Source organism: Salvelinus sp. IW2-2015, linkage group LG28 (genome assembly GCF_002910315.2).
Source record: "Salvelinus sp. IW2-2015 linkage group LG28, ASM291031v2, whole genome shotgun sequence".
In the NCBI taxonomy this organism is placed as follows: domain Eukaryota; kingdom Metazoa; phylum Chordata; class Actinopteri; order Salmoniformes; family Salmonidae; genus Salvelinus; species Salvelinus sp. IW2-2015.
The window spans coordinates 13,295,058-13,315,736 of NC_036868.1; the positions used below are offsets into that span (position 1 = coordinate 13,295,058).

General features: G+C 40.5%; 1 protein-coding gene across 4 annotated transcripts in view; it reads right to left on the minus strand.

Annotated features, from left to right (window-relative positions):
• Positions 1–20,679, minus strand: part of ttc13 (tetratricopeptide repeat domain 13) — a 23,652-nt gene continuing 2,973 nt past the window's right edge. The window contains exons 10-23 of one of the 4 annotated variants that reach the window (XM_023974005.2): positions 20,444–20,585; positions 14,351–14,525; positions 14,064–14,220; positions 13,745–13,875; positions 13,321–13,453; positions 13,057–13,149; positions 12,838–12,921; positions 12,679–12,748; positions 12,311–12,417; positions 5,258–5,393; positions 2,422–2,501; positions 2,167–2,245; positions 1,967–2,046; positions 1–1,876 (exon numbers count right to left, since the gene is read on the minus strand). In XM_023974005.2, coding sequence (XP_023829773.1) covers positions 1,762–1,876; positions 1,967–2,046; positions 2,167–2,245; positions 2,422–2,501; positions 5,258–5,393; positions 12,311–12,417; positions 12,679–12,748; positions 12,838–12,921; positions 13,057–13,149; positions 13,321–13,453; positions 13,745–13,875; positions 14,064–14,220; positions 14,351–14,525; positions 20,444–20,585 — 1,582 coding nt within the window. In that variant the 3' untranslated portion in view covers positions 1–1,761. Of the gene's footprint in view, positions 1,877–1,966; positions 2,047–2,166; positions 2,246–2,421; positions 2,502–5,257; positions 5,394–12,310; positions 12,421–12,678; positions 12,764–12,837; positions 12,922–13,056; positions 13,150–13,320; positions 13,454–13,744; positions 13,876–14,063; positions 14,221–14,350; positions 14,526–20,443; positions 20,586–20,679 lie in introns of all 4 variants that reach the window. The other 3 variants (XM_023974004.2, XM_023974003.2, XM_023974002.3) reach the window with 3 other exon arrangements.

The following is a 20,679-nucleotide window of genomic DNA, read 5'->3' on the forward strand; positions in this document are numbered from 1 at the left end:
TCATTTGTCAACCAATTGTATTGACCATTGAACATACCAATTCCCTAAAATCTCCACAGATTTCTTTCCTTCAAGTTTAAACTTCAAGCTGGGACATATGCTTAAAAATCCACCTTAGCGCTTTAATAAACATAGCCAATTCACCCAGTGSAAAAAAAAAWAATGATTAAAACAAAACTCCCAGCCATTCAGCACTAACATTGATTTGGAAACATTATGATAAAACAGTTCTGCCAAAAAATAAAATAGAGGTAAGCAGAGTACTTAAAATTGTTGTTGGTTATTTATTTTGATCCTCTGGAGCTCATTACGTAAGGACTCAGGCAGGCAATGCATAATTTATTCTGTCATTCACAAACTTCTTCAGGATCGGTGGGTCCCCTGCGGGACGTTGAGCTAACGTAAGCTAATGCGATTAGCATGAGGTTGTAAGTAACAAGAACATTTCCCAGGACATAGACATATCTGATATTGTCAGAAAGCTTAAATTCTTGTTAATCTAACTGCACTGTCCAATTTACAGTAGCTATTACAGTGAAAGAATACCATGCTATTGTTTGAGGAGTGTGCACAGTTTTGAACATGGAAAGTTATTAATAAACCAATTAGGCACATTTTGGCAGTCTTGATACAACATTTTTAACAGAAATGCAATGGTTCATTGGATCAATCTAAAACTTTGCACATACACTGCTGCCATCTAGTGGCCAAAACCTACATTGCAGCTGGGCTGGAATAATACATGATGGCCTTTCTCTTGCATTTCAAATACAAAGAACGGTTGTTTTTTTATTTGTATTATCTTTTACCAGATCTATTGTGTTATATTCTCCTACATTCATTTCACATTTCCACAAACGTCAAAGTGTTTCCTTTCAAATGGTACCAAGAAAATGCATATCCTTGCTTTAGGGCCTGAGTTACAGGCAGTTAGATTTGGGTATGTCATTTCAGGCGAAAATTGAAGGGAAAAAAGGGTCAGATCCTGAAGAGGTTTTTAATTTTAAAGGGTAAGTGGGGAACATACAAACTGAACACCAAAGCTTGTCCTCACATGAAGAGGTTCTTCAGAGCAGTTGAACAAACTCCCCTTAATGTATCCCTGAACATTTGTTCAAATGTTGTGTGTCAGTAAGACCATTATTTTTTCCTTCAAATGTTTTCAAATAATTTGATAAAGAGAGAACAGCAACAAGACAGAAACTGATGTCTCAAAATAAGACCAGAGGACTACTGTTGTGTGCTTTCCCCAAAACAAGTTTGACCTAATCTAAAACCAACCCTGCCTCATGCCCTTTATTGGTCAAGTTAAAAACAATTACTGAAAAAGGCAATGCCACAGAGTGACATTCTCCACAATTGCACCATCGACAAGACTAAATAAAAAGATTGCTTGACTTTTCTAAAATGTTCAAGTATCCCAAGTGGAATAGAATAGCCCTGAAGGAAAGTTTATATCTTAGAATCTCCTCCCCCACTTTCTCTGCTTACAGACAGTTTTTAAAAAGAAAATAGTTCGAATTTTAGAGCCAATCACAATCGAGATTACCTCCCATTCAAATCAATTATGCTTCTTAGCTTTTACATACTAGACCCTACTAGGGTTTTGCTGGTATTGCATACATATCTGAACAACATGTAGTTCCCATAAATCATGTTTAGACAGACGTTGTGCTTTGGGGGTTGAGCTTGGCCAGAGAGACTATGAGCAGAGAGAGTGGACAGGGAGAGTGGCCCTTGTTCTCATCAGGAGACGTGGTGTTAGGACTTCTTTGGACAGTGTGATGTCGAGTCCGTGTTGAGGACCTCTATCATGGTTCTAGTCGTCTGGAACGTTTCTGCTACCGATGGAAGACTCTGGTACCACAATGGTAAGCTGAGGTAAAAAAAAAGGTTATCAATACAATAATTGGCCAACTTATGATGCAATTAAAGTTGATAACAGTGGGCATGCCGAGCTACTCACCTCTTTAAATTCATCCAGTTTTTAGCTGTTTTACTAAAGCTGTCAGGACTGTGTGTTGTCATGGCTTCAAAATCAACCAACTGAAAAATAACAAGAAAAATACTTAAACCAGGCACATTGTTACAACATTGATACCACCACTGGGAAATGTAATGTATTAGAATGAAGTAGTGTAAAGTAGAGCAACACGCCACTATTACCTTCCCTTTTGGGATTCTGCCTATCACCTCCTTTCCACTGGCCATTAGTGCTCCCATGACAACAGAGTAAGCCACAACACTGAAAAGGGAAATGGAGACAACAAAACAAAAACAAAAATTGGGGAAATGGGACTGATTTCATAACTAAAAACCGTTTCACAAAATGAAATCACAATTCAGAGAAGACCAACTGAAACACATGCCTTAACATGTATTGATGGTTATAGCAGAAAATATGATTTGGACAAAACTTACCTGGACCCTCTGGAGAGGGGCATAAGGTTACAGAAGTAGTAAACCAGGGAGAGGATTAAATTACACACTGCATCTGCATCCTAAAAGATAGAAACAAAAACAACACAATTCATACTACAGGGTCCACTTACAGAGGTAATATCATTACACAATGATGATGTGGCCATTGACACTTTGCTTCTTGAAAGTCCAATATCTTGAAAACTTGACCGCTGACTTGCAAAACATTTTGGGACTTTATCAACAGTGGAAATAGGGAGAAAAAAATAAAACTCAGAAAAAAAAAAGAAACGTCCTCTCACTGTCAACTGCATATATTTTCAGCAAACTTAACATGTGTAAATATTTGTATGAACATAACAAGATTCAACTGAGACAAACTGAACAAGTTCCACAGACATGTGACTAACAAAAATTGAAAAATGTGTCCCTGAACAAAGGGGGGTAGGGGGTCAAAATCAAAAGTAAGTCAGTATCTGGTGTGGCAACCAGCTGCATTAAGTACTGTAGTGCATCTCCTCCTCATGAACCAGATTTGCCTAATCTTGCTSTGAGATGTTACCCCACTCTTCCACCAAGACATCTGCAAGTTCCCGGACATTTCTGGGGGGAATGGCCCTAGCCCTCACCCTCCGATCCAACAGGTCCCAGACGTGCTCAATGGGATTGAGTTCCAGGCTCTTCGCTGGCTATGGCAGAACACTGACGTTCCTGTCTTGCAGGAAATCGCGCACAGAACGGCTGGTGGCATTGTCATGCTGGAGGGTCATGTCAGGATGAGTCCGCAGGAAGGGTACCACATGAGGGAGGAGGATGTCTTCCCTGTAACGCACAGCGTTGAGATTGCCTGCAATGACAACAAGCTCAGTCCGATGATGCTGTGACCCACCGCCCCAGACCATAACGGACCCTCCACCTCCAAATTGATCCCGCTCCAGAGTACAGGCCTCGGTGTAACGCTCATTCCTTCGACGGTGAACGCGAATTCGACCATCTCCCCGGGTGAGACAAAACCGCGACTCGTCAGTGAAGAGCACTTTTTGCCAGTCCTGTCTGGTCCAGCAACGGTGGGTTTGTGCCCATAGGCAACGTTATTGCCGGTGATGTCTGGTGAGGACCTGCCTTACAACAGACCTACAACCCTCAGTCCAGCCTCTCTCAGCCTATTGCGGACCGCCTGAGCACTGATGAAGGGATTATGCGTTCCTGGTGTAACTCAGGCAGTTGTTGTTGCCATCCTGTACCTGTCCTGCAGGTGTGATGTTCGGATGTACCGATCCTGTGCAGGTGTTGTTACACTTGTTCTGCCACTGCGAGGACGATCAGCTGTCCGTCCTGTCTCCCTGTAGCGCTGTCTTAGGACAGTGCAATTTATTGGTCTGGCCACATCTGCAGTCCTCATGCCTCCTTGCAAACATACCCTCGTAAAAAACTGACTATCCTACCGATCCTTGACTTCGGCGATGTCATTTACAAAATAGCCTCCAACACTCTACTCAGCAAATAGGAAGCAGTCTATCACAGTGCCATCCATTTTGTCACCAAAGCCCCATAAATTACTCACCATTTCGACCTGTATGCTCTCGTTGGCTGGCCCTCGCTTCATATTCATCGCCAAACCCACTGGCTCCAGGTCATCTATAAGTCTTTGCTAGGTAAAGCCCCACCATACTGGTCACCATAGCAGCACGCATAGTAGCACGCGCTCCAGCAGATATATTTCACTGGTCACCCCCAAAGTCAATTCCTATCGGCCACCTTTCCTTCCAGTTCTCTGCTGCCAATAACTGGAAGGAACTGCACAAATCACTGAAGTTGGAGACTCATATCTCCCTCACTAGCTTAAAGCACCAGCTGTCAAAGCAGCTCACAGATCACTGCACATAGCCTATCTTTAAATAGCCCATCCAACTACCTCATCCCCATACTGTTATCTATTTTATTTATTTTTCCTCCTTTGCACCCCAGTATCTCTACTTGTACACTCATCTTCTGCACATCTATCACTCCAGTGTTTAATTGCTATATTGTAATTATTTTGCCACTATGGTCTATTTATTGCCTTACATCCGTTATCCTACCTCATTTGCACACACTGTATATAGACTTTTTCTACTGTATGTTTGTTTATTCCATGTGTAACTCTGCTTTGCTTTATCTTTGCCAGGTCGCAGTTGTAAATGAGAACTTGTTCTCAACTAGCCTACCTGGTTAAATAAAGGTGAAAAACAATTATGCCTAAGGCACGTTCACGCAGATGAGCAGGGACCCTGGGCATCTTTCTTTTGGTGTTTTTCAGAGTCAGTAGAAAGGCCTCTTTAGTGTCCTAAGTTTTCATAACTGTTACCTTAATTGCCTACCATCTGTAAGCTGTTAGTGTCTTAATGACCGTTCMACAGGTGCATGTTCATTAATTGTTTATGGTTCATTGAACAAGCATGGGAAAACAGTGTTTAAACCCTTTACAATGAAGATCTGTGAAGTTATTTGTATTTTTACGAATTATCTTTGAAAGACAGGGTCCTGAAAAAGGGACGTTTTTTTGTTGTTGCTGAGTTTATATATATGTTTTTGAGTGGATTTTCCCTTTAACAGGTTAGGTAGCCTCATATGAAACAAACTGCTCCACATTTTCAGTGGTAGAGAATACATCTATCAACACGACAATAGAAAATAGAAAAACATGTGCGTTATATCAGATAGGAAAGCAACAGTATGGATCAGATTGTTGAGATGGCATTTAAAAATCGCACAACTGGAAGCCAACACTGACAGTCAGAGAAAAGAAAACAGAGGGAATAGGGAAGAAGAAGAGAGGGGAAGAGAGAGAGTATACCCCAAGTTCAGTGGACAGCATGAGAGCCTTGCCTTTGGCAGTCAGGTCTTTGTAGATGGACTCAATCTCAGACTGGTACTGCTGAGTGCGCTCCTCTGTGGTCTGGGTCTCCACTGAGAACAGCATGTTCCCCACTCTAAGGTAACACAAATACACACCGTCTGAACAAACACCTTGGTCTCTATGGACATCAACTGTACATACATCAACATTCATCATGGGACAGATAACAAGGCACACTTTGGTGAAAGCTGTAGGGTTAGAGGTAGAATAACAAGCTGAATCATATTTCAAGCTTTGTATTTCAAGTTTTTTTCAGAAAGTCCGAACTGAATGACAAAGAATGCAATAGGTTCAAATAGGGGGTTGGCTGTTTCAATAGTGAACAAAAATATAAAAACGCAACACGAAAAGTGTCGGTCCCATGTTATGAGCTGAATTGAAAAAAAAAGAAGACATTTTTCATCCAACAAAAAGCTTATTTCTCTCAAATTTTGTCCACAATTGTCACATCCCTGTTAGTGAGCATTTATCCTTTGCTAAAATAATCCATCCACATAACAGGTGTGGCAAATCAAGAAGTGGATTAAAACGGCATGATCATTACACAGGTGCACCTTGCACTGGGGACAATAAAAAGCCACTCTAAAATGTGAAGTTGTCACACAACACAATGCCACAGATGACTCAAGTTGAGGGAGCGTGCAATTGGCATGCTGACTGCATGAATGTCTACCAGAGCTGTTGCCAGGTAATTTAATGTTAATTTCTCTACCATAAGCCGCCTCCAATGTCATTTTAGATAATTCGGCAGTACGTCCAACCGGCCTCACAACCGCATAGCACGTGTAACCACGCCAGCCCAGGTCCTCCACATTCGGCTTCTTCACCTTCGACATCGTCTRAGGCCAGCCACCCAGACAGCTGATGAAACTGTGGGTTTGCTGATGTCAACGATGTGAACAGAGTGCCCCATGGGGGCGGTGGGGTTATGGTATGGGCAGGCATAAGCTACAGCCAATGAGCACAATTGCATTTTAGCGATGGCAATTAGGATCTCATCACAGTTTTTCTGTGCATTCAGAGGCCCATTGTCGTGCCATTCATCAGCTGCCATCACCTCATGTTTCAGCTTGATAATGCACAGCTCCATGTCGCAAGGATCTGTACACAATTCCTGGAAGCTGAAAATATCCCAGTTCTTCCATGGTCCGCATACTTACCAGACATGTCAGCCATTGAGCATGTTTGGGATGCTCTGGATCGACGTGTACGATAGCGTGTTCTGGTTCCCGACAATATCCAGCAACTTCACACAGCCATTRAAGAGTAGTGAGAAAACATTCCACAGGCCACAATCAACTTCATGCAAATGAAATGTCACTCTGCATAAGGCAAATGGTGGTCACACCAGATACTGACTGGTTTTCTGATCTATGCCCCTACCTTTTCTTTAAGGTATCTGTGACCAACAGATGCATATCTGTATTCCCAGTCATGTGAAATCCATAGACTAGGGCCTAATGAATTTACTTCAATTGACTGATTTCCTTATATGAACTAAGTCAATAAAATCTTTAAAATTGTTGCATGTGTTTATACAGTATTTTTGTTCAGTGCATTTCATTTCTCAGATGCAACCATTCATTTTAACTAATATTTCACACTTGAGGATATCCATACAGTATGTCACACTGCAGTTCTTGCTTCTGAGTAAATCCACTTTTTGACAACATCCCTTTTGATTTAAACAAAACTTCCCATACATATTTGCCCATGGAAGAAGTGGTCAGAAAATCACTTTTTGGACCTGAATGACAAAACATTCAGGAGATGCAAGGTGCTCAAAATTGACCCATTTTGTATTCCCCACCATACCATGAGACATCCATGTCTTCATCACTGAAAAGGATAAACGATTGAGTTTGATATACAGTGCCTTCGGAAAGTATTCAGACCCCTTGACTTTTTTTTGTTAAGTTAGACACTTATTCTAAAACATTTTAAATATTTTTTCTCAGCAATCTACACACAATACCCCATAACAACAACCGGTTTAGACATTTTTGCTAATTTATTCTAAATAAAAAACTGAAATACCTTATTTACATAAGTATTCAGACCCTTTGCTATGAGACTCGAAATTGAGCTCAGGTGCATCCTGTTTCCATTGATCATCCTTGAGATGTTTCTACAAATTGATTGGAGTCCACTTGTGGTAAATTCAACTGATTGGACATGATTTGGAAAGGCACACACCTGTCTATATAAGGTCCCACAGTTGACAGTGCATGTCAGAGCAATAACTAAGCCATGGAGTCGAAGGAATTGCCCACACCTAGATTCCTCCTAGAGCTGGCCGCATGGCCAAACTGAGCAAATCTGTGGAGAAGGGCCTTGGTCAGGGAGGTGACCAAGAACTCGATGGTCACTCTGACAGAGCTCTATAGTTCCTCTGTGTTGATGGGAGAACCTTCCAGAAGGTCAACCATCTCTGCAGCACTCGACCAAAAGCAGGCCTTTATGGTAGAGTGGCCAGACGGAAGCCACTCCTCAGTAAAAGGCACATGACAGCCCGCTTCGAGTTTGCTAAGAGGCACCTAAAGACTCACAGACCATGAGAAACAAGATTCTCTGGTCTGATGAAACCAAGCTTGAACCTTTTGGCCTGAAAGCAAAGCGTCACGTCTGGAGTAAACCTGGCACCATCCCTACGGTGAAGCATGGTGATGGCAGCATCATGCTGTGGGCATGTTTTTCAGCGGCAGGGACTGGGAGACTAGTTAGGACTGAGGCAAAGATGAGCGAAACAAAGTAAAGAGAGATCCTTGATGAAAACCTGCTCCAGAGCGCTCAGAGCTTGAAAGGATCTGCATAGAAAAATGGGAGAATCTCCCCAAATATAGGTGTGCAAAGCTTCATACCCAAGACTCAATGCTGTAATCACTGCCATAGGTGCTTCAACATAGTACTGAGTAAAGGGTCTGAATACTTATGTAAATGTAATGTTGTTTTTTGATACATTTGCAAAAATGTCTAAAAAACWATTTTTATTATGTCATTATGGGGCATTGTGTGTAGAGGGGGAAAAAACAATATAATACATTTTTGAATAAGGCTGTAACGTAACAAAATGTGGAAAAAGTCAAGGGGTCTGAATAATTTCCAAAGGCACTGTAATTTAAAAGCTTACAGTGTTGTCAATCTAATGTATATTATATACACACACACATATACATACATACATACATACATACATACATACATACATTTTTAAACCTTTAACGTAAATTATCTAAAAATGTGTAAACTCCAATTTGTTTCATAGTAGAATATGTTGTAGCTTAGACCCCATTTCATCTGGGGTTTTTTTTTTGTTTTTTTTTTTTCTTCATCTGAGGTTTTTGTGTTGTGCCTGCCATCAATTGAGACACCACGTCAGTGGCGACCCATCATTCAGGGCAGGTCAGGTAGAGCCCAACCTGTTTTGAGCCCTACCTGTTTAGCATGTTATTTTGGCATTAGTTTGTCACACATATCAGTTTGCAAACAATGTATAAACAAATGTATTGAGTGAATAATGTCGCATACACACATGGTCTCTTTCGGTAGATGAGGCAGCGTAGGTGTTGGTAATCAACTCTAGTTGAGCTGTGATTGGCTCAGTGTTCTGTCACTCATAATCTACATGGAGAGCTAGGCAGTTCAAGCCCCCTTGGGTACTGCCATAGATTTACATTAGAAGAGGTCAAGGTCATTGGTCACAGATAAATGACATCAAATAACGTTACATCTAGCGTAGCTTTGATTGGACTGATGATGTCAACATCATACTAAAAATCTTAGCTAGCAAACTAGACAAGCAATCATCATCAGGAATCACAGACAAACTACTGGCAAATCCTTTTCAATCCTTGTCATATGAAGAGAAATTATAGATCAAATATACTGATGATCATCGGCCATTGGACATAAACATTACACAACCAGTCGGAAATCACAAATTCAACAATGAGTGGTTTGGAAGGCATCAGTGGCTAACTGCAAGCGTTGCGATCACTATTTTGCTTCCCCTGCCTGCTATTCGGTGGAGAGGGTGTGTGGTCCAAGTAAGTGGAAAAAGTCAAGGGGTCGGAATACTTTCCGAAAGCACTGTATACTATAGCTAAGAAAGTAACACTAAGTGTATGTTGCATAGTAAGTTGTTAGTAGCCCATGTGCCTCACCCTAATAATTTGGTCCCTTTCCCCTTAAGAACTTAGCCTACTGTTCTGACTTGGTGGTGCACATGTACCTATAGCCTGTTTCTTTTTGTCGTCATCATCGAATATCGTGAGAGCTTTCATTGTCTGCTTATATGCCACCTTTATTTATCATACGGTTATGACTTGGTGAGCAGGGAGAATACTGTAAGAACGCCCCATGTTCTAAATTCTGTAACTGTACATTTCAAAAGTGCTGAACAAATAGTTATATTGACTACCTCCATCTTAGCTTGCTCATTAATGTCTTAATCGAAATTACAGCTTGCTTCTTATCCACTCATCGTTCCCTTGTGCCATAGTTTGTGCATCTCAATTGTTATAGGCCTATTGCTTATATAGGTCTATCTTTTAGGCAATGTTGGATTGATATAATTGTTTTGCATACTTTGTGTATTATAATTAGCTCATGTGTTTTTCTTGACGAGGAGGAGATACTATATAAATGTTGTTGGGTCTGTAACCATGTTTTCCAGTGACAGTCTCTTCCCATTCAAATATTTGTTTTCAACAAAAAGTTTAGTAATAGACCCATGTAATTTCAGTTGATATTGTGAGGGTTGTTTTGTTTAGCATTGCACTGTCTGTGCATCTGTATAATGTCTATAAAAGTGGAACCTCATGACCACATAGGCCTAATAAAATACTTCAAATGGTAGGCTAATTGAGTCTCTCTCGCTCTCTGTGTGGTGACTTAAAGAAGAGTAAAGTTAAGGTCTCAACATGCAACTTGCTGAATTTATCCGAACTAACATCTGAATTTCAGTGTCCATTTTGAAAGTGCTGAACGAATAGGCCTACCTCGTCGCAGCTTGTTTGCTTGCACTTGTTTATACTTAGATCTAAGCGTTAATGATAAAAATAAACATTATGAATTTACTTTACATAAATGTAATGTTTGTCTATGGTTCAAAAAGTCCAAACTCATTCGTTATTATTCGTTATTATTGAAGGACAATGCGTTATTATTGAAGGACAATGCGGTTCTTATCAAATTACACAAATCCACAAGGAGTCAGTAGTAACCACATTTGTTTAACCTCTACTGGCTTAATATGCGATATTTGACTAGAATGGCGTTGTAAACAGCCAACTTTCCGGGACATAGACATGTCTTATATCGTCAGAAAGCTTAAATGATTGTTAATCTATTTGCAGTGTCCAATTTACAGTAGCTATTACAGCGGAAAAAAATACCATGCTATTGTTTGAGGGTAGTGCACAACAACAAAGCAACTTATCAAGGCAACTGGTTTGATACATTCACCTCTGACAGTAAATAATGCACTTACATTCAGTAATCTTCCTCAGATTGTAATCCTGGGGTCCCACGGATAAGATGTAGCCTAGTTTTTTTAATATCCTAACACGATCCATGTTCTATACAGCGTTTCGCATGAATTCCGACTCTTTCAACAAACCAATTTATGAAATCTAAAAAAAAAAAAATTGGCTAAACCTTGTCTAACCCAGTCAAGTTCAGTTTCTGTGCAATCCTCAGACACTCTAGAAGTCAACCAAACCTTGTTTCATCATTCTACATTACATATTGGCTACACAACACATCAATTAGCCCATCAAGGTCAGCCATCATTATGCACCAATGAGACGGATGGTGTTCACTTAATTGACACTGTCTTGGTCCGATGACCACCTATCGTTTTAAAACATAGCTAGCTAGATAGCCAATGAGCTGGGCTTTCCATGAGTATGTGATCGCCCTTTGTAGGACAAACGGCCATTACGCTAGAGATGTGCGTAAAACGATTTATTCTCAATTGAAAAATCAGCACGATGCAGGGAAGTTTACTTTACGCAGCGCTTCGCTTTCTTCTACAAAATGTACTCAAAACTGAAAAAGTACAACATGGCTACTAAGAGTGGAAAAGCTACACCTTAGAGGCTGCTGCCCTATATACAGACATGGAATCACTGGCCACTTTAATAATGGAACACTAGTCACTTTAATAATGTTTACATACTGCTTTACTCATTTCATATGTATATACTGTATTCTATTCTACTGTATTTAGTCAATGCCACTTCGACATTGCTCGTCCTAATATTTATATATTTCTTAATTCCATTATTTTACTTTTAGATTTGTGTATTGTTGTGAACTGTTAGATACTACTGCACTGTTGGAGCTAGGAACACAAGCATTTCGCTACACCCGCAATAACATCTCCAATAAAATTTGATTCAATTTTTATGGTGGGGTATGCAAAATGGGTCAACTGAGCACCTTTATCTCTTGAATGTTTTGGCATTCAGACCCCAAAAAGTAACTTTCTGAGCAAATATGTATGGAAGGTTTTGTTCAAATCAAAACGGGTGCTGTCAAAAAGTGATTGAATTCAAATGATTTTACTCCTCTGGCAGTTTCTCAGTGTTTTTGTTCTGTACCACCAAACGGACTGGTTGTCTGGTTCTTTCCCTTCAAGGGGCACTTGGAAAAGTTACATTTTATTTCCCTGTTCAACATAGTGTTATACAAGGAAAGGATGAGGTGTTCTAGTATGTACATAAATTGAATGCAACTTCAACAAACAGATCTAGAACATTTGCTAGAAGTTCCCTAACAGAAACCCCTGAGCGCTGAATTCGAATGAACAAGAATATACAATGCATTGAAGTATTTAACTGCTTTCAACTGAGCTGACATAATAAACCGTGATGTTTTTCCACATTAATTGATTTTCAGTTATGAGAAAATGTGTCTCAAATTTCTGTATGATTGGAAAAGCTTAGGCAAACCTAACCTTAATTTATTAGAACTAAATAAACTGACCTGTCTCCTGTTATGGTGATCGTGAAACCATCATATTCTTTCCCGGGATCTTTTAGACTGGGCACCTTGGAGTTCACTGTGAAGCCATCCCTTGTTTTACTGTTAAACTGCTTCAGGATAAAAATGAAAAGACAGTTGTGAAACTCATGCCAAGTTGATATCTCAATTTGGATGTTTTTGCAATAGACCTTTTAGCACATTATATCGTATCTAGCACACACCACTTAGTAGTTCCTAGGACCTATATGCTATGTCCATGAATATATCAGGCCTCAGAGCTATGCCCCCTGGGTCCAGAATCTGAAAACACTATATCATACTATTTCGAGGAGTCAATATTTTCTTATCTGGTGGTTGTTCCTTATTACCTTCATTATGGGGAGAAGGTCTTCCACCTTGTCCACATTTTCCAGTGCTTGTCTGACTTCCAGTAGGCCTCTTGGGTTGTATGCCCTGAGGACAATGCATAAGTAAGCCAAGATATTTCTCCAATAGAACGCTATCTGTATTTTCTTTAAAAGACCCACCCGTGGTAAACCAATATTCGATCTTTGATGAAGTTGAGTATTTTCTCAAAATACGCCAAGTATCTTATGTTGATGATCTGTCCTCTGTAAGGCAAAAAACAGGAAAACCACATTATCAAAAAGGATTTCTAAAAATACAACTTGACTCTACAGTTTGTTATGTGTTAGATTTACACAGTGACTATCTTTGAGATGATATGTCGTTTTCCTTTAGGTTACCTGATGAGGTTGATATGGTTATTGAACCCTCGGCTGAGACTTCTGGCAGGCATCTGGTCCAGCCAAAGAACAGGCTGGTCTGGATCAGCGATCCTTCACAGGGACAGACCAACAGAATGACTTGACATGAAACATGTATCAAACCTCACAGACTGACAATAAAGAAACTGCAGACAGGGTATTGATCGATACTACAGATGTGCATTGTTGTAATAACGTTATTGTATAGTAACTTTCTCAAACAGTCTCACACCCAAACCTCACCTCCTCCATTTGACAGCTATATCGAACATGTCTCTCCACTGCATCTGCCTGGTTTTGCCATTGACTCGCACCTTTGAGTTGCTCCAGGTGCGCTGCATAGCCTGCATGACCTCTAGTGTCGCCAGACCCATAGCTTTCGAAATGAAACACAGAACATGTTAAATTTCAGAACTTTGAAATATACTGTTATGGAGCTACCGGATTTAAGACATAGGATGGGATCAGAGAATACGTATTCCAGAAATAAAAAAATAATAAAAAAAGAAACTTTCATACCAGCATGCATAGTTTTTTTTAACAGGTTCAGGGCTGATACTAGTACATTAAAGTTATAGAGTTACTTAATCTGATTTCAGCCGAGAAGGTACACAAGAGGACAACAGATTTTAGTATGAATTCTAATGTGTCTAGGTGACTCACCCACCTCTGTGTATTCTGCGATTTGGAAGAAATCCTGGAGTATTGTATTGCATAAGGGCACCAAGGTGATCAGCTGTGCAAATGAGCTTCTGAACTTCAGTGTTGTAGCTTTCAAAGTTCTGAGGTAGAACATCCCTACAATGACAAGGCATGAAACAAGATCAGTTACAAATGGGTTGAATAGCACAAACACTCAGTAGGTCCATGTCAACTACAGTAAATGAGCCTACTCCATAACCTATCAGTTAGCCTATACTGCAATGCTGGCAGAAGATATTGAACTGTGTTCAGTCAGTAGCAGGTGTATATCCCTTAGAACTCACTTAATATGAGGCTGCAGTCCTGGCTGCTCCTCATAGTCTTCTATAAGAAAAGGGAGGTTTTTTGCCCAGTGGTTTTTGAAGTTTCCTGGAAGATCCTGATCAACATTGTATTCTGCCACAGGTATGTCAAGATGTGAGTGCAAGTAGCGAGAGTATTCTGTGGGGGAGGGGGGGGGGTGACATGAGAGATTCAAACCATCAATCTCCAGAGACAAGAAACAATCAAAGATAAAACATTCAGCTTCAGGTTGAAATGTTAGTTGAGAGGTCACGAATGCTGCACTCACCTCTGAGGTATTTCACTTTGAGATACTCCGAGCTTGCTTTCTGGCCCAGCAGAGGGTCGTTCAACATGACTTTCGTCTGAGCCTTGATGCCTTCATAGAACTGCCCCATAGCCACGTGGCTCAGACCCTTCATGTACTGACATACCTCATTGTAGGGCTCCAGCTGTAGACATCTCTGCAAAACACAATTCAACATGAAGGTGTTGCACATCAAGTCCAATGACGCCAATAGGTGTAATAACTAAAAAAGGGAGGGAACCTCAAATTCACACATACATAATTCTGACTCAAAGTGGATATTACTGCAGATCGCTGATGATTGCGTGAATGGCCTGCGGGTGACGGCTCTAGACTGATTAATCATGACTCCACCAAACCACATTCTCTACAGGTAGTGTGGGAAGCACATGACACGGTCCTGTAAGCTGATGTGTTTTATTTAACTAGGCAAGTCAGTTAAGAACAAATTCTTATTTACAACGACGGTCTATCCCGGCCAAACCCGGACCAATTGTGCGCCGCCATATGGGACTCCCAATCACGGCCGGATGTAATGCAGCCTGTATTCGAACCAGGTACTGCAGTGACGCCTCATTACACACACACACACACACACACACACACACACACAGTTGAAGTCGGAAGTTTACGTACGCTTAGGTTGGAGTCATTAAAAGGCCTACCTTCAAACTCAGTGCCTCTTTGCTTGACATCATGGGAAAATCAAAAGAAATCAGCCAAGACAGAAAAAGAATTGTAGACCTCCACAAGTCTGGTTCATCCTTGGGTGCAATTTCCAAACGCCTGAAGGTACCACGTTCATCTGTACAAACAATAGTACGCAAGTATAAACACCATGGGACCACGCAGCCATCATACCGCTCAGGAAGGAGACGTGTTCTGTCTCCTAGAGGTGACAGAACACCTCTAGGAGGTTCGAAAAGTGCAAATCAATCCCAGAACAGCAAAGGACCTTGTGAAGATGCTGGAGGAAACAGGTACAAAAGTATCTACATCCACTGTAAAAGGAGTCCTATATCGACATAACCTGAAAGACCGCTCAGCAAAGAAGAAGCCACTGCTCCAAAACCGCCATAAAAAAGTCAGACTACGTTTTGCAACTGCACATGGGGACAAAGATCGTACTTTTTGGAGAAATGTCCTCTGGTTTGATGAGACAAAAATAGAACTGTTTGGCCATAATGACCATCGTTATGTTTGGAGGAAAAAGAGAGAGGCTTGCAAGCCGAAGAACACCATCCCAACCGTGAAGCACGGGGGTGGCAGCATCATGTTGTGGGGGTGCTTTGCTGCAGGAGGGACTGGTGCACTTCACAAAATAGATGGCATCATGAGCATGGAAAATTACGTAGATATATTGAAGCAGCATCTCTAGACATCAGTCAGGAAGTTAAAGCTTGGTCGCAAATGGGTCTTCCAAATGGACAATGAACCCAAGCAGACTTCCAAAGTTGTGGCAAAATGGTTTAAGGACAACAAAGTCAAGGTATTGGAGTAGCCATCACAAAGCCCTGACCTCAATCGTATAGACATTTTGTGGGCAGAACTCAAAAAGCGTGTGCAAGCAAGGAGGCCTACAAACCTGACTCAGTTACACCAGCTCTGTGGAGGAATGGGCCAAAATTCACCCAACTTATTGTGGGAAGCTTGTGGAAGGCTACCCGAAACGTATGACCCAAGTTAAACAATTTAAAGACAATGCTACCAAGTACTAATTGAGTGTATGTAATCTTCTGATCCACTGGGAATGTAATGAAAGAAATAAAAGCTGAAATAAATAATTCTCTCTACTATTATTCTGACATTTCACATTCTTAAAATAAAGTGGTGATCCTAACTGACCTAAGACAGGGAATTTTTACTTCGATTAAATGTCAGGAATTGTGAAAAACTGAGTTTAAATATATTTGGCTAAGGTGTATGTAAACTTCCGACTTCAACTGTATACACACACATATATATTTTTACTATTTTCTACATTGTAGAATAATAGTGAAGACATCAAAACTATGAAATGACACATACGGAATCATGTAGTAACCAAAAAAAGTGTTAAACAAATAAAAGTATTCTTCAAAATAGCCACTTTGCCTTGATGACAGCTTTGCACACTCTTGGCATTCTCTCAACCAGCTTCACCTGGAATGCTTTTCCAAATGTCTTGAAGTGTTCCCACATATACTGAGCACTTGTTGGTTGCTTTTCCATCACTCTGCTGTCCAACACACCCCAAACCATCTCAATTGGGTTGAGGTCGGGTGATTGTGGAGGCCAGATACTCTGATGCAGCACTCCATCACTCTCCTTGGTAAAATAGCTCTTACACAGCCTGGAGGTGTGTTGGGTCATTGTCCTGTTGAAAAACAAATTATAGTTCCACTAAGCGCAAACCAGATGGGATGGCGTATCGCTGCAGAATGCTGTGGTAGCCATGCTGATTAAGTGTGCCTTGAATTCTAAATAAATCACAGGCACCAGCAAAGCACCCCCACACCATAACACCTCCTCCTCTATGCTTCACGGTAGGAACTACACATGCGGAGATCATCCGTTCACGCGTCTCACAAAGACACGGCAGTTGGAACCAAAAATCAAAAATTTGGACTCCAGACCAAAGGACAGATTTCCACCGGTCTAATGTCCATTGCTCGTGTTTCTTTGCCCAAGCAAGTCTCTTCTTAATGGTGTCCTTTAGCAGTTGTTTCTTTGCAGTAATTCGACCATGAAGGCCTGATTCACACAGTCTCCTCTGAACAGTTGATGTTGAGATGTGTGCTACTTGAACTCTGTGAGGCATTTATTTGGGCTGCAATTTCTGAGGCTGGTAACTATAATGAACTTATCCTCTGCAGCAGAGGTAACTCTGGGTCTTCCATTCCTGTGGCGGTCCTCATGAGAGCCAGTTTCATCATAGCGCTTGATTGTTTTTGCGACTGCACTTGAAGAAACATTCAAAGTTCTTGAAATKTTCTGTATTGGCTGACCTTCATGTCTAAAAGTAATGATGGACTGTCGGTTCTCTTTGCTTATTTGAGTTCTTGCCATAATATGGACCTGGTCTTTTACCAAATAGGGCTATCTTCTGTATACCACCCCTACCTTGTCACAACACAACTGATTGACTCACATGCATTAAGAAGGAAAGAAATTCCACAAATTAATTTTTAAGAAGGCACAACTGTTCATTTAAATGCATTACAGGTGACTATCTCATGAAGCTGGTTGAAAGAATGCCAAGAGTGTGCAAAGCTGTCATCAAGGCAAAGGGTGGCTACTTTGAAGAATCTAAAATATATTTTAATTTCTTTAACACTTTTTTGGTTACTACATGATTCCATATGTGTCATTTCATAGTTTTGATGTTTTCACTATTATTCTACAAATGTAGAAAATAGTAAAAATAAAGAAAAACCTGTGAATGAGTTGGCGTTCTACATTTTTTGACCGGTAGTGTATACATTTTTGTCATTTAGCAGACACTCTTATCCAGAGCAACTTACAGGAGCAATTAGAGTTAATAATAATATTAATTTGGTGGTTGCCTATATTGGTCCTGCGTACTATACGCATGTGTGAAATGGAAATGTGTTTTTTGCATATCCCAAATCCCCAAGACACCCTCGGAGAGTGGGGTCACAGCCAGGGTCAGCCATTATAAAAAGGGTGAATTAAGGTTAAGTACCTTGCTCAAGGGCATATCGGCAGATTTTTCACCTAGTCAGCTCGGGATTCAAACCAGCGACCTTTCGGTAACTGGCCCAACACTCCTACCTGCCATCCTGATAGTAGCCGTCAAAGTAATGCCACATCAATGCATGAGGCCTACGGAGTCACCACAGAGGGGCTGCCGATGGGACAGTAGGCAAATAGGCCATCATGGAGACAGATAAGGGATATGGAAGGTGATGACAGTCAGAGTGTGGCCTACATAACACACATCTGTGCTCAGGGGCACGGCACTGCTGCTCGTTAGCCTGCGTTTCCATCAACCGCCTGAAGCCACAGTGACAACAAACCATCAGGAGAATCACTTGCAGTGTTAATTTCGTCAACAAAGATATTCGGCAAGCACCTATCTTTCAGTGGCAATTGACGAGATGATAACTGACTAGAATAGACCCAGAAGACTATAACTAAACGAAAATGATTTTTCGTTTCAGTTGACGAACACTCTCTGACTAAAACCTTACTCGTAAGTGGACTGGACAAGAGTTTTTGGAGAGATTGAACCATTCTCCAATCTGGCAGCAACACATCATTGATGCAAACATCATTGATGCAAATAAGGCACACGCCATGGCGACTCTCCCGGTGTATGGCACAAGCTCCCGGTAAAAAAAGGGGCAACGTTTGTAGCCACTTTACTTATCGTGTCGATTCAAACAAGAGCGAATGCAACGTTTCCATGGGAGAAGAAAGCGTTTGCACCCGCAATTAAAAGGGGAAAAACACTACCAACCTCAAGAGACATCTGAAAGAGCATCATCTCAATATATACGCTCAGGTAATAACAGATTGATAATGCTAGCTATTTAGACCACTACTTATGACAGAACTTTGATTACTATAGCTACAGTAGGGTAGCAGGCTACAACTGCAAAGTTTTTTTAGGACATAAAAATTGCTGTTCGATTAATACATCACCAGTGGTGGAAAAAGTACCCAATTTTAAAAAGTAAAAACACCTTAAAAGAAAATTACGTAAAAGTGAAAGTCACCCAGTAAAATAATACTTCAGTAAAAGTCTAAAAGTATTTGGTTTTAAATGTACTTCAGTAACAAAAGTAAAAGTATAAATCATTAAAAAATCTTTATATTAAGCAAACGACACCATTATCTTGTTTTTTATTTTATTTACGGATAGCCCCTCAGAGATCATTTACAAACGAAGCATTTGTGTTAAGTGAGTCTGCCAGATCAAAGGCAGTAGGAGATGACATGGGATGTTCTCTTGATAAGTGCGTGAATTAGACAATTATCCTGTCCTGCTAAGCATCCAAATTGTAACGAGTACTTTTGGGTATCAAGAAAATGTAAGGAGTAAAAATTACATTATTTTCTTTAGGAATGTAGTGGAGTAAAAGTAAAAGTTGAGAAAAATATAAAGTACAGATACCCCAAAAAACTACTTAAGTAGTACTTTCAAGTATTTTTACATAAGTGCTTTACACCACTGTACATGACAACTAGTAGTGTGTTTTGAGTTTTCACTTCCTCGTGTGGTGAATTAGCCCCAAAATAAATTAGCCTATGATATTAGTAGACATAAAGATGTAGGCAAATTCATCTCTATTGAACCACAAAATTCAGAATATTGTGGAGCCCTATTTTAACAGTAAAATATAACAATGCCTAATTGTCAACCCACAATTCATGACAATTACTGGATTAGGTTGCACATCAAAATATCTTGAATCATGCATTCCTGCTTGGACATGTTAGATGAAACAACTTTGTTATTGAATAGCCTACCATCTCAGTAGTCTATTACACCGTCTAAAGCACTGTGAATGACTTTATAAGGTGATTCATAATTTGTTCCATTGTGTGATGCCACAGGAAAAAATTGGTGCGACCAAGTCAACTGAAAGAGTTAGGGGCACCAGTGCCACCAGAGGAAAATGCTAATCTGGAGCCCTGTCAAGAGATGTGATTTTTAATCTGCTGCCGAGTAATGTGTTCTGCTGCCAATTCGGCTGTTGGAAAGAGAATCATGCGATAGGATGTTATGCCAAAAAATATGTTGGTAGGACAAGGCTATGTTTGTGCACATGGAAGTCAGTGATTTATGTATACTATAGGTTAATGAGGCAATAAAAATGTGATGTAACTAAAATGTGACTAAAAATTAAAGGGCATTTAGTTGACTAAAATGGCCCACTGTCTTCGTCATTTTGACAATAACTAGACTAAATAATTATTCAAATTACAAAAATGTGACTAAATCTTTATGATATTTTTGTCAAAATGACTAAGACTAAACTACATAAAAACAATTTTTAGTTATCACTTGTAATGTGTGGTCGACTGATTGTGTCAGGAGAAAGAAGCTGTGTGTTACACGGCCATTACCTTGAAGTTGCCGATGGCCTCCTGGAGGCTGCCGTGGTGGTATAGCATCATGCCTCTCAGCTGCAGAGACTGGATGTGGTTCTGGTTGAGCATCAGGGCTTTCTGGAAGCTCTCCATGGCTGCCTCAAAGTCCCCCAGCTCCCTACAGACACACAAAAGGGATCAATTACTGCACTGGCCCATGAGTACTAAGGCCCTGAGTTTTTCCTGACTAGGAAGAACTCAGGGCCCTAACT